The sequence below is a fragment of the Salmo salar genome, chromosome ssa13 (genome assembly GCF_905237065.1).
Source record: "Salmo salar chromosome ssa13, Ssal_v3.1, whole genome shotgun sequence".
NCBI lineage: Eukaryota > Metazoa > Chordata > Actinopteri > Salmoniformes > Salmonidae > Salmo > Salmo salar.
Genome location: NC_059454.1, coordinates 77,796,010 through 77,809,244, shown reverse-complemented (window position 1 = coordinate 77,809,244; position 13,235 = coordinate 77,796,010). Strand labels below are relative to the sequence as shown.

General features: G+C 43.4%; 1 protein-coding gene across 8 annotated transcripts in view; it reads left to right on the top strand.

The window, feature by feature from the left end:
* Window positions 1-13,235, top strand: part of abr (ABR activator of RhoGEF and GTPase) — a 222,555-nt gene that overhangs the window by 156,715 nt on the left and 52,605 nt on the right. For all 8 annotated transcript variants that reach the window (XM_014137906.2, XM_014137905.2, XM_014137910.2 and 5 more), the window contains 2 exons: window positions 3,859-3,956; window positions 4,127-4,258. In XM_014137906.2, coding sequence (XP_013993381.1) covers window positions 3,859-3,956; window positions 4,127-4,258 — 230 coding nt within the window. The remainder of the gene's footprint in view (window positions 1-3,858; window positions 3,957-4,126; window positions 4,259-13,235) is intronic.

Here is a 13,235-nt window from a genome sequence, read left to right as displayed (position 1 = left end):
TGTACTGATTGCTTTAAGTCTTCAGAATGACTGTTTTAGTCTCAGGTTTTGCTGACCACTGTTTCACCTACCAATGAACATACATCTGCAGGCTAGGATTAGGAAGAGGTCACACACACACAAACAAAGAGAAGGGGTCAACTTCCAGGTCGTCTGGACAGAATCAGGATGGTATCCATTAACCTGTGTGTGTGTGTGTGTGTGTGTGTGTGTGTGTGTGTGTGTGTGTGTGTGTGTGTGTGTGTGTGTGTGTGTGTGTGTGTGTGTGTGTGTGTGTGTGTGTGTGTGTGTGTGTGTGTGTGTGTGTGTGTTTGGCTGGTAAGACTCCTCACTGACAACCAGATTCATGAGGGCAGGAAGAGGCCTCCCAATAAAATGACAGCCCTCAGGGCTTATTCAACCAATCACCACCAGTCGCCAGCTCTCATTTTCCTCATGTCACATTTCTGAAGGCTCCTTTGGCAACACTACTAGCACACATTAAAAAAGGCTACATATGTTCCTTCTGGCCCTGTTTTTAGTTGTAGGATTTCAGGTCCAGGCCTATAAACCTAGTTCAGATTTGAAGGGAAAATAAACTTTGAGATAAAAGTAGCCCAGGAGTATGAAGTATGAATGTTTCCCTTAGTGGTGTTGGGTTTACACTAAGTCTGAACAGTCATAACTTTCAGAAAGTTGCTTGGGACAGAGGTGTAAATCTGACACAGCAGGGAGTTGTGCTTCCGATATGTTTTTTCTCTTAACGAAGCCAAATGCTATTTCTGTGAGCATTAGCAGTGATAAACTACCCTGTCTAACTCTCTGTGAACTCACTTCAGTGCAGAAGCACACTAGGCCTATGTCCAATTATGTACAGTACTATTTTTTTCCCAGTAGTCTTGAATTTCCCATACTTTGAGTGCGTACCAAATTACACCCTATTCCCTACTTTTGACCAGGGCCCATAGAGCTCTGGTCAAATGTAGTGCTCTATGTAGGGAATACGGTTCCATTCGGGACTCAGCCTTTGAATTTAACTGACACAGACAGTAGTTAGTTTGTGTTCCTCCTCAGCCATTGGTTGTCGGTAGCGGATGTGTCTAATTACTAAAGCGTGACTCAATTTTGAAAACACCCCCGAAATGAGCAGTTACACCCCCCCCCCTCTCTCCAGTCTGGATCCTTCTGCTTGGTTGGTATGATGCATTAACCCCAGAGGTGGGACCAAGTCACTATTATTCGAGTCACAAGCAAGTCTCAAGTCCAGAGGTTCCGAGTCTCAAGTCCAGAGGTTCCGAGTCTCAAGTCAATTCCAAGTTGTGCATTCTAAGAGCAAGTCAAGTAAAAACAAAATCTAGACTTGCAACTACTTGATCAGCTACAAATCTTTGTCTATTTATCGAGGCTACCAGACAGACCTTTTCATTATTTTGTCTACAACATGTTTTTATTAGCCTATGGAATTGTAAAATATGGACCTTGTAGCATGAAATCAGCAGAAGGCAAGGCAAGTTGACGTGCTCAGTGTAGATTTATTTACGGGTCTTGGTGATACAATGGTGAAAGCTCCATATCATACAAAATATACAAGTTGATTAACCAAATATACATGGGCAATAGCCCAAAAGAAACAGCCTCTGTATCAGGCTTAACCTGTCCTATCTGAACGGACACTGGTAGCGGGTAAGACTGTACAGCTTCCCCTTGAGAAACCAAATGGAATCTATAAAACGAGCTCAAACTGGTAGGCCTACATAATATAATTACCCAATTGGCAATTACAACCACTAAACTGGTTCTACAACATAAAAGGCTATTTCCACATCTATCGTTACATTGATTGATCTTAATCAGACGTAATGATATTTCAACCATGCATACATGGAACAATCATTTTATCTTATTCAACGACTCCAAGGCCACGTAGCCTATTTCTATGCACACTGAGGTGGGCACGCATATATTACGCACAACAGAAATGACAGCAATATAGGACACAGACACACGGATCTCCGACATAGCTTTACATTTAATTAAATAAACAGAACTTTTTCCTCATGAGTATTTTGAATGTTCATGTGCGCTATAAACATCACGCCCACTCATAGCAGGGTAAAAAATGGTTGGCTATGAAAGGAAAATGTATCGTAGTAGGCCTATCAAATATGAAACCGAAATGTCTACGTGTTGCAATTAACAGTAAGGTAATGGAATGATTCATCGCTAGCAGTTATTGCATTATTAGATGGAATATAGATTTACCTCCCGAGTGGCGCCGCGCTCTAAGGCACTGCATTGCAGTGCTAGAGGCATCACTACAGACCCTGGTTCGTTCCCAGGTTGTGTCACAACCGGCTATGATCTGGAGTCCAATAGGGCGGTGCACAATTGGCCCAGGGTCGTCCGGGTTAGGGGAGGGTTTGTCCGGGGTAGGCCGTCATTGTGAATAAGAATTTGTTCTTAACTGACTTGCCTAGTTAAATAAAGGTTACATTAAAAATACCTCATATCGCCTATGAATTTAAACATGTGAAAGCAACAGCAAAACATTTAAACAATATGAAAAAAAACAACAACAAAAAACTCTCCGCTGGTGGGAGTTTGGAGAGTGCAAGTGAAGAGCAGTGCCTATGGTGCTTCTTCAACACTGTAGTATTTGATTTTAACAACAAATTCCAAATGCAGGCTTCATAAGTAAATTATAAATATCAAGCAATTGTTACATACCAAAAGACCAGTAGGCCTATGCTGGTAATTGTTGCCCCATTTCCGGTGAGCTTGCAAAGTAAACGGTTAATATTCTTGATCACCAAACACTTTTTGGAGCTGCATATTTATATATTATGGCAATCCTCTCTCCCTAAATTTTGACATTTTGCGCATTTTATAGCTGTACAGCAAATCAGCATTCTGTTCGCTAGCTCACCCGACCTGTGTTGATTGACAGTTTGCTGGTCCAATCAGAGTGCCGAGTGTGCGTTTCACTAGCCAATCTGTTGCAGTTTTTTTTGCAAGGGCAATTCTGCGGCTACTGTCTTTGTCTGCGTGTAGATTAATCCACGTAGTCTCTGTGCCACAAAATGAGTGGCAAAACATTACAAAACCTGGCCAGATAATTTCACGTCATAAGTCTCAAGTCAAAGTCGAGCGTCAAGTCATCAAATTTGTGACTCGAGTCCACAAGTCTGCCTAACCTAATCCAGATCTGGATATGTCTATGAGCTAAACCCAGACAGACATGGGTCATGCTATTGTTTTCATATTGCTACGCCATGTATGACTATGTACTACAGTGTAAACACTGTCTCTAGTTCTGTGCGTGGGTGATGTGACTGTGTGCCTCCCAGGGGTCAGGGTGGGTAACCATCCATCATGCTGTCAGAGAGCAGTCGAGACCCCAGGGACTAGCGGGGCTGGAGAGAGAGGCCTCTGGCTTGGTCTCTTAGACCAGTGCAGGGGAGACATTGTAATGGATATCTGGATAAATGGCCTATGGAGACTAGTGCATTAGCATAAACATGAGTACATTAGCCTAGCTGATGCTCTGCTGAGCTGAGGGGAATACCTGGCCCTGAGGACTTGTGTGTGTGTGTGTGTGTGTGTGTGTGTGCCTTTATTCATTCTATCAGTAATACAGGCCTCCATCATTAGGTGGTAAGGGCTTGAGAGGTAATACAGGCCTCCACCATTAGGTGTTAAGGGCTTGAGAAACTAATTGTCAGTGACCATTGATACAGACATGATTTAGGTCTACACATTTGTTGTACGATCATATTAAAATGTCTATCCATTTACTGTCAGTGTTGCTATTATTGTGTTATAAATGCTGATTATTTTAGATTCACTAATTGTGATTTCTGACTCCTGTGTCTTGTTCAGATCTGTACTGTACCCTGGAGGTGGACTCCTACGGCTACTTTGTCAGCAAGGCCAAGACCCGCGTCTTCAGAGACACCACTGAACCACAGTGGAACGAGGTGAGAGACCAACACTCGTCAGAGCTCCAATGTTCAGATCGTATTTCAGTCAGTCATGCTGTCAACAGGACGTTGAACTCAATATCCAATACTCCATAATTCGGTCTGTTATTTGGACCAATAGGAAATTGAACCCTATTCTCATGTCCTTCCTGTCTGTTGTCCAATAGGAATTTGAGATCGAGCTGGAAGGTTCTCAGTGCCTGCGGATCCTGTGCTACGAGAAATGCTACGACAAGACCAAGCTCAACAAGGATGACAATGAGATCGTGGACATCATCATGGGCAAGGGCCAGGTGCAGGTAAGGAGAGAGGGACAACCCTCATGTCATGAATTCAAACTCACTGTATAATTATTCAATAAGCATGTATGGACTTGTTTGCTATTATGGACCCTCACAGAAACATACAGTACCATAAGCCATGGAGCAATGCATTCAGCTCAGACTTTTCCCCAACGTGTGACTCACCCTTATTGTTGTCTGGTCTCTTGTGTGCAATAGTTGGGTTTTGTTGTGGTGGACTACTTTGACGTGGGTCGGTTGGTTTAACTGTCTGAGAAAGAGGGACAGAGAGAGAATGAGAGAGAGAGTATTAGAGACTGAGTACGTGGGAGGTTTTCCCCTTCCTTGTGGGAAAATACACTCTTAAAAAAATCCCTCGCTCTCAGAATGTCCTGTGACTGTAACATGTTTGGGAAGGTTGTGCATTGCTATCTGTGGTTAGTTATTAAGACTAGTCTCAGTAGTCTCTTCCCACAACCGCTGTACCACCATGACTCTGACAAGGGAGAATTAGAGACCACTATTTGTAGATTTCCCAGAGACCCCTTGTTCTTGCATCAGGTCAAGTAGGGCAGGACTCTTTTCATTTTGTCTGTAGCTGCGTAGTGTAGTTATGACTTTCCACTGTCATCTTAATGATAGTTATTCTCCTCTTCAGGCCTCTTTAAGTTATCCCAGCGTCCGCCATCTTTGATTTTCCTCCTAAATCTGGGTCAACTTTGAGGATTATTAAAGAGTATTACTAAAGAATGCACAGTACTGTATTGTTGCTTATTTCTCTAGTGGTGCAATCGTTGTGTAGCTAGAGGTGAGCTTGGAGCAAGTTTGACTCTTTAGTTCCTTAACCTGGTTTTTCTGAGTTTATTTTTTTCACTACTCCCACACAGAAATCAGTGTCAACTATTCACTGGTGTTGTTGGTGGTTGTTACAGAACAGCTTTTTCAGGTAGAAACAAGCTCACTGCCTGGTCGTCATGGGAATACCGAGCTCTCTCAAACGGAAGAGTCTGGAAAGTGGGGCAAACTAGAAATACTGAGTGAAAAATGATTCCTTTTAAGACAAGTCACAGCTAAAGCGTTCTTCTCCAAACGATTCAACTAGTGTTGTGTGGAGAATATACTTAGACGGTATATTAGATGTGTATTATATAAATAACAAACCCTTAGCCTAGATTGTTCATAATCTTCTTACATTTCTTATCTTACACTCCAGCATCTCTTTAGTTCTTTGAAGTGTGTCTGTTTTCTGTCCTTGACTGACGTGTCAATGCTTCTCTTCCTCTTCAAGTATAGCGAAGAATCTCACTCCACGCTGCCCTCTCATTGGCAGTCCAATTTGGAGAGAGTTAGTTTTTATAGAGCTGTTTAAATGGTTGCTGTTTGGATTGAGCAGGTTTTATTTGCCTCTAGTGAACCAGAGAGCATGTCTGGCCTGTCTAAGTGAATGGTCCTCTGTGCGTACTAAATCTGCCTAGTAACGGAGGAATGTCCACGTTCTCTCGCTATGCTATGCATTCTGAGATGTCAGGTACTTGAGTTATGGTGACATCATCATAGCCCATATGTGTCATCCATTTTGTCCCAGCATGTGGTACACCCCTCTTCCTCCCCTGACAGCCTCTAAGGCAGTCGTTCTCAAACCGCTCCTCGGGGACCCCCAGACATTTCACAATTTTGTTGTAGCCCTGAACTAACTCATCTTATTCACCTATTCGAGGGCTGATGATTAGTTGACAAGTTGAGTCAGGTGTGCTAGCTCTTGAATAGATCAAATACATGGAACGGCTGGGGGTCCCAGAGGAGAGGTTTGAGAACCACTGCTCGAAGGGTCTCTGAAGTATTATCAAGTATGATTGGTTGTAACGCTTTCTGGGAACATGCAGTTTACACTAGTCCAGTGTTTCCCAACTCCAGGCCTCCAGTAACCCCAACAGTACACATTTATATTGTAGCCCTGGACAAACATACTTGATTCAGTTCATCAAGGGCTTGATTTGTTCTATTTCTATCCATTTTAATTTCCTGGTCTGATCTATAAATGAGGATTAGTCAAATTGAGAAAAAAGCCTAATTAAAGGTTAATTAAAGCACCTCCTGATCTTTGGCCAGGCACCTTTTTGAAACCTATTATATTCCACTGTAATTCCACTGTAATCCTTGTAATGGGTTAATGAGGTTTCTCGTTTTCCTGCACAGATGCAGAGGAGTAGTGGATGAGTGAGCCTGTTACCTCTGATTGAAATGATTAGGAGTGGAACACTAGACTTTGGAGGATGTGTAGGGTAAGTGTGTGTGTGGGTACTGAGGCACTGAGCTGCAGACCTGCCTCATACCAACTTCATGCCCATGGCTAAGATGTACTGTACCCACTACTCACTCATAGGGGTACAACAGCCTGGCAGAGAGGCACACTAATGTCTTCTGGGAAAACACACTGCCACCCAGCCAACAACAGCCACGTTGTCAAAAAATGAACAAATAAATAAATATATTATTCACCACATGTTGTTCACTGCTTGCTGTTGGAAAAAGGAGTGAGAGAAGAGAATGGCATGTTCAGTCCCAGGCTGAGAGATTATGATTGGTGATATGAGTTGCTGGGGGAGAGGAGAGTTTCACTCTGCAGTGAGAGAGGCAGCCAATTATCACTGTAAGAGAGGCTTGAGCTGAAAAGGAAACTCTCAAAAGAGGGAACTTCTCAGTATTTCCTTTGCTTGCATCAGTGCTATCGGCTGAGCGTGGGAGACCATGTCCCTGATATGAATGTGACTGCTGCTATGTGTAATAGTGCTGGTTAAGGGATAGGGACACTGTAGAATGGGAGAGGGAGTCTCTATAGCAAGGACCGAAAGATGTTCAGAAAACACTGTGAGGAGCTAAAATGGAGTATAGGGGACATTGAAGTAAAGGGACATGCAGTACTTGACAAAAGTTTGGACACACCTACTCATTCAAGGGTCTACATTGTAGAATAATAGTGAAGACATCAAAACTATGAAATAGCACATATGGAATCATGTGGTAACCAAAAAAGTGTTCAACAAAAAATATATTTTTGATTCTTCAAAGTAGCCACCCTTTGCCATGATGACAGCTTTGCACACTCTTGGCATTCTCTCAACCAGCTTCATGAGGTAGTCACCTGAAATGCATTTCAATGAACAGGTGTGCCTTGTTAAAAGTTAATTTGTGGAATTTCTTTCCTCCTTATTGCGTTTGAGCCAATCAGTTGTGTCATGACAAGGTAGGGGTGGTATACAGAAGATAGCCCTATTTGGTAAAAGACCAAGTCCATATTATGGCAAGAACAGCTCAAATAAGGACAGAGAAATGACAGTCGGACATTACTTTTAGACATGAAGGTCAGTCAATCCGGGAAATTTCAAGAACTTTGAAGTTGCAAAAACCATCAAGCACTATGATGAAATTGGCTCTCATGAGGACCGCCACAGGAAAGGAAGACCCAGGGTTAACTCTGAGGATAAGTTCATTCGACTTAACTGCACCTCAGTTTACAGCCGAAATAAGTGCTTCAGAGTTCAAGTAACAGACACATCTCAACATCAACTGTTGAGAGGAGACTGCGTGAATCAGGCTTTCGTGGTCGAATTGCTGCAAAGAAACCACAACTAAAGGACACCAATAAGAAGAAGAGACTTGCTTGGGCAAAGAAACACGAGAAATGGACATTAGACAGTGGAAATCTGTCCTTTGGTCTGATGAGTCCAAATTTGCCATTTTTGGTTCCAACCGGCGTGTCTTTGTGAAACGCAGAGTAGGTGAACAAATGATCTCTCTCCATGCTTCCCACCGTGAAGCATGGAGGAGGAGGTGTGATGGTGTGGGGGTGCTTTGCTGGTGACACTGTGGTGTATTTATAATTCAAGGCACACTTAACCAGCATGGCTACCACAGCATTCTGCAGCGATATGCCGTCCCATCTGGTTTGTTTTTCAACGGGTCAATGACCAAAAACACACCTCCAGGCTGTTTAAGGGCTATTTGACCAAGAAGGAGAGTGATTGAGTGCTGCATCAGATGACCTGGCCTCCACAATCACCTAAACCCAATTGAGATGAGTTGGACCGCAGAGTGAAGGAAAAGCAGCCAACAAGTGCTGAGCATATGTGGAAACTCCTGTTGGAAAAGCATTCCTCATGAAGCTGGTTGAGAGAATGCCAAGAGTGTGCAAAGCTGTCATCAAGACAAAGGGTGGCTACTTTGAAAAATCTAAAATAGATTTTGATTTGTTTAATTCTTTTTTTGGTTACTACATGATTCTATATGTGTTATTTCAGAATTATGTCTTCGCTAATATTCTACAATTTAGAAAATAGTTAAAATAAATAAAAGCCATTGAATGGGTCAGTGTGTCCAAACTTTTGACTGGTACTAAAGATGTTTGAGGGACTTGACTGTAGTTTACATGCAAACACTTAAATGGATGAAGTCCTTCCCTGTGCATGCAGTACCTTGTAGCTGAGACGTTTTCTTTGAGCTCTTCTGTTTTCGTTTCTCGTCAAGCAACTCTGAAAAGAGCCAAAATGTTTTGCTTTCCTCTCTGGAGACCTAACTGATTTATTTAACAAGACTCCAGAATACAAAAAGCCCTTAAATGGACATATCATGCAGCAACATTGCTCTTTAAATTTCCTGCTACTGTTAATTTTCTTCACTGATGAGAAAGTTGAGATACTGTACAGTAAGCAATGTCCTGTAATGAGATTTCAACATCGACAGTATCCGTCAGAGGACATTTTGTTTGTGTGAAGGTAACAAGTTAAGAGGATGATATATGCAAGACTATCCTTTGATGTCTTTATAGGCTGAGTTCCATTCTCTGTTTTTGCACAGTTAGGCTAGTGCTATATCGGTATGTATTTGAAATGTGCAGTATGATACAGTATTAGTATACCTTGAAACTATTAGATATAAATGCCACTGAAGAATACTGCAGTGCCCGTCCCACCCAGACTGCCATAAGTTCTGATATATCAGCCTTATTTCCATGGATACAGGGGACCCCGTGGTGCATAGTGAGGTCAAACTGGTGTGTGCATGCGTGTGTGCGTCCCTGAGGGTAAGCCACTCTCTCTCTCTCACACACACACACACACACACACACACACACACCCCTGCAGTGCTGCTCTGATCTGTCTCTGCCTGACTGAGTCCCAGCCGGCAGGCAGCAATTAATTTCCACATACACAGCTCTGACCCCCAAGGAGATGACCCCTGACCTCTAGGGGTCAAAGCCCTAATCCTCCATTAAATAGCAACATGTTAGAAGCTATTTCCCACCTGTCTGTCTGTCATCTCACTGGTCCTTTTTGAATGAGGGATGTGTCTGAAATGGCAGCCTATTGTAGGGCACTACTTTTGACTAAGGCCCACATAGGAGATATATATATATGGGGTCATTTCAGCCCCAGACAAAGTTGCAGGGAGGACGTTGGCTGTCCTCAAATGCCTTGGTGTTGAAGCAAGAGCTCGGCGTGACTAACTGACTGACTTTCCATTCAGCCTTTTTGCATTTCAGAAATTGCTCTTTTGTGACCCTTAGGTGCCCGTGATTACTAAGAGTGTGTTCTGTCTAAAAGGGACTGGTTACACAAGGCTTGAGATGACAGCCTCGACCAGTGTTTCTTTCTGTCTAAGCAGCTAAATACACACACTCCCTCTCTTCCTGGGCTCAAGCCCCTCAAGCCCGGCCTTTTATTTCTCTTATCTGGAGGAGAGAGTGTTGTCTTTCATACACCCACTGCTCACACAGCTGTCCGTCTGAATGGGTTGTCTCCTGCACAAAGGAGACGGACTGGAGAAGATTGAGGAGATACTGATGGTATGACTCTGATATTGATAGACTGATTAGATTTTTTTTATTTTACCTTTATTTAACTAGGCAAGTCAGTTAAGAACAAATTCTTATTTTCAATGACGGCCTAGGGACAGTGTGTTAACTGCCTTGTTCAGAGGCAGAACGACAGATTTTTACCTTGTCAGCTCGGGGATTCGATCTTGCAACCTTTCGGTAACTAGTCCAACGCTCTAACCACTAGGCTACCTGCCTCCCCATGATCTTCTCCTTCTGTTAGGCAACACATCTCTCCAGAAGCTTTATCCCACTGCCTGTTATCCTCAATTAGTTTAACCTCATAAGAGCTCCCAGGAGTGAGACCACACTCTGAATTCCACTGTACTGAAATGGACTGCACTTGGCAAGTATCCACAGTGTGTGTCCCTCCGTGGTGGATTCTGGTAGTTGATAGTTGAGTTGCATGGTTTAGCCCGGTCAGTCCATAGAAATAGGATGACTACAATAGAAATGTATAGATTTCATTATATTTATAGCGTCAACTGTTGATGTCTCAGTGTGGTTCCTAATCTCATCTCTATAATCCTTCTCCCATGGCTAGGGGACAACATCACCTTAACTCCTCTGACCCAACCTACACCCACCCAGGAACCACTCTCCTCCTCATCTCTCAACTCCTCCTTCTCTCCCTCAACCCCTCTGACCCAACCTACCCCCACGTGAGCCCTTCTCCTCTATCCTTCCCCTCTCCTTCTCTCCTCTACCCCTCGTTCCTCCACTCCTCTATACCTCGCACTGGTCTGTAGCGGGGGTCCTTTTGATTCTTTCCTATAGCAGGGTGAGTGTCCATGTCACAGACCTCTCTCTCTTCTCCCTCTTATTGTACCTGTATAATCTGTAAGCTGAGCTACTTGGACCGTTTCCCAGAGATAATGGGAGACAGAGTTCAGGAGTTGGAGAAGAAGTGTGTGTGTGTGTGTGTGTGTGTGGTGGAGGGAGGCACACAGCTCTTTGTTCCTGGCAGCCCTTACCATCAGGGCACAGCAGAACAGCACATTACAGTAACAGAACATTGTTTACAGCCGCTCTGCTCTGCGGTAATGCAATCTCCTACAGTACTCTCTAACAGAGCCAGAGCCCTCTCCTCAGACTCGAGGTAAAACATAAACACCCCATTAAAGTAGATATGTTGGTCACATTTTGAGGGGTTTATTGGTAGAAGTCAGGCGGTAGGTAGCCTAGTGGTTAAGAGCGTTGAGCCAGTAACTGAAAGGTCGCCAATTCGAATCCCCAAGCCGACTACAGTAGGGGAAAAAATCTGTCTGCGCCCTTGACCAAGACACTTAACCCTAATTGGTCCTGTAAGCTCTGGATAAGAGCATCTACTAAAAGACAAAAATGTAAAAGTTTCTTTAGCACAAAAAAACACTATCTGGTTCGCGGTCTATAGATCTGGTTCGCGGTCTATAGATCTGGTTCGCGGTCTATAGATCTGGTTCGCGGTCTATAGATCTGGTTCGCGGTCTATAGATCTGGTTCGCGGTCTATAGATCTGGTTCGCGGTCTATAGATCTGGTTCGCGGTCTATAGATCCAAGCAGACGTGAGGCTCTAAAATGTAAACATCAAGTGCCAGGATGCCAGAGCCTGATGACTTCGAAACAACATGTGGAGTTAATATTCATCTGTTTCTTTGTTTGCACCCATGCAGAACGTGTGTTCCTGTGTGTGTGAACGTAATATGAATGAATGTATCTAATAGGCCTGCTCATCCATCATGCTCTGGCTCCAGTCATGGTGTAATCTGTCATGTCCGCCCCGATACACACCCCCACACCGGGCCCATACACATACATACACACACACACACAGCAGTGTCTGTGAGTGATGGGCTACGAGGGTGTGTGTCCTGAGACTGCGTGAGCAAAAACACACACACACACACACACACACACACACACTAATGGGGGTCAAACACACCATCCATGTAAATGATATAAATGACTCCAGTCTGCCATATGCCCTTCTGTTTATTACCCCCTGTGTGGTGAGTGTGAGGGAGAGAGTGTGTGTGTACCGTATGTTTCCATGATTTGAGAAAGGAAAGGTTTTATTACATACAGTTGGAACTATTCAATGACCAACAACACCCAAAGGACTGTATTTTGGCTCACTAAGGAATGCTCAGTGGAATGGAATCTTATTCCAGCCTTTAAAAGGTTAACCATTTTACTCTCAATAATTTGCCCCCTCAGCATAATGGTACAGTGTCTCTGGCATGATGGGTAATGGGGATCATCATTCATATAGTCTCAATGTGTTCCTCATGTAGCTAGCATCTGGTGCCCTTTATTGATGGAGGGCAATTAGGGCTCTTCCTCATGTCTCCCTCATCTCTTTCATTTGACAGGTTAGTTTTCTTCCTCCTCCATTTCCTAACAAAGAACCCTCAAAGAACCCTTTTCCCTCAACTTTCCCCACAACTCACTTTGACAGCCTTTGTTATACCACAACAATTAACTAGGTTTTGTAAAGGAAGAATCAGATCATGTAAGACAGAAGAATCCCTTTCTTTTGTTTGAGATGGGAATAAATGAACGAATGACCTGCCACATATAGTTTGCATAAAAGTAATTCTGAAGACAACCCAGAGGGCCTGACTGGATCAGCCATTATATTTATACTGCTGCCTGATTCTATGTCTCTGATGTGGTGGCTGGGGACAGAAGACAACGTGGATTTTTAAACGTATTACGTCCGCATTTGGCCATATTCTATATCTATGGAAAAAGACCAGAGTGGGTTTTAGTCCTCTATAGTGGGATGTGTAGTGTGTCAGTGTGGTCCTGTATGTACTGTAAGTTAAAAGGACAGTTCAGCTAAATTACAAAATGACCCCTGGGGGGGGCGGTGGTGCTGAGAATAATTTCCATCTGTAATAAAGCCTTTTTGTGGGGAAAAACTCATTCTGATTGTCATGTCCTGGTTCCCAAGTGGGTGGGCCTATGCCCTCCTAGGACCACCCATGGCTGTGCCCCTGCCCAGTCATTTGAAATCCATAGATTAGGGCGTAATTAATTAATTTCAATTGACTGATTTCCTCATATGAACTGTAACTCAGCAAAATCTTTGAAAATGTTTCATGTTGCGTTGTATATTTTTGTTCAGTATAGATACTTTC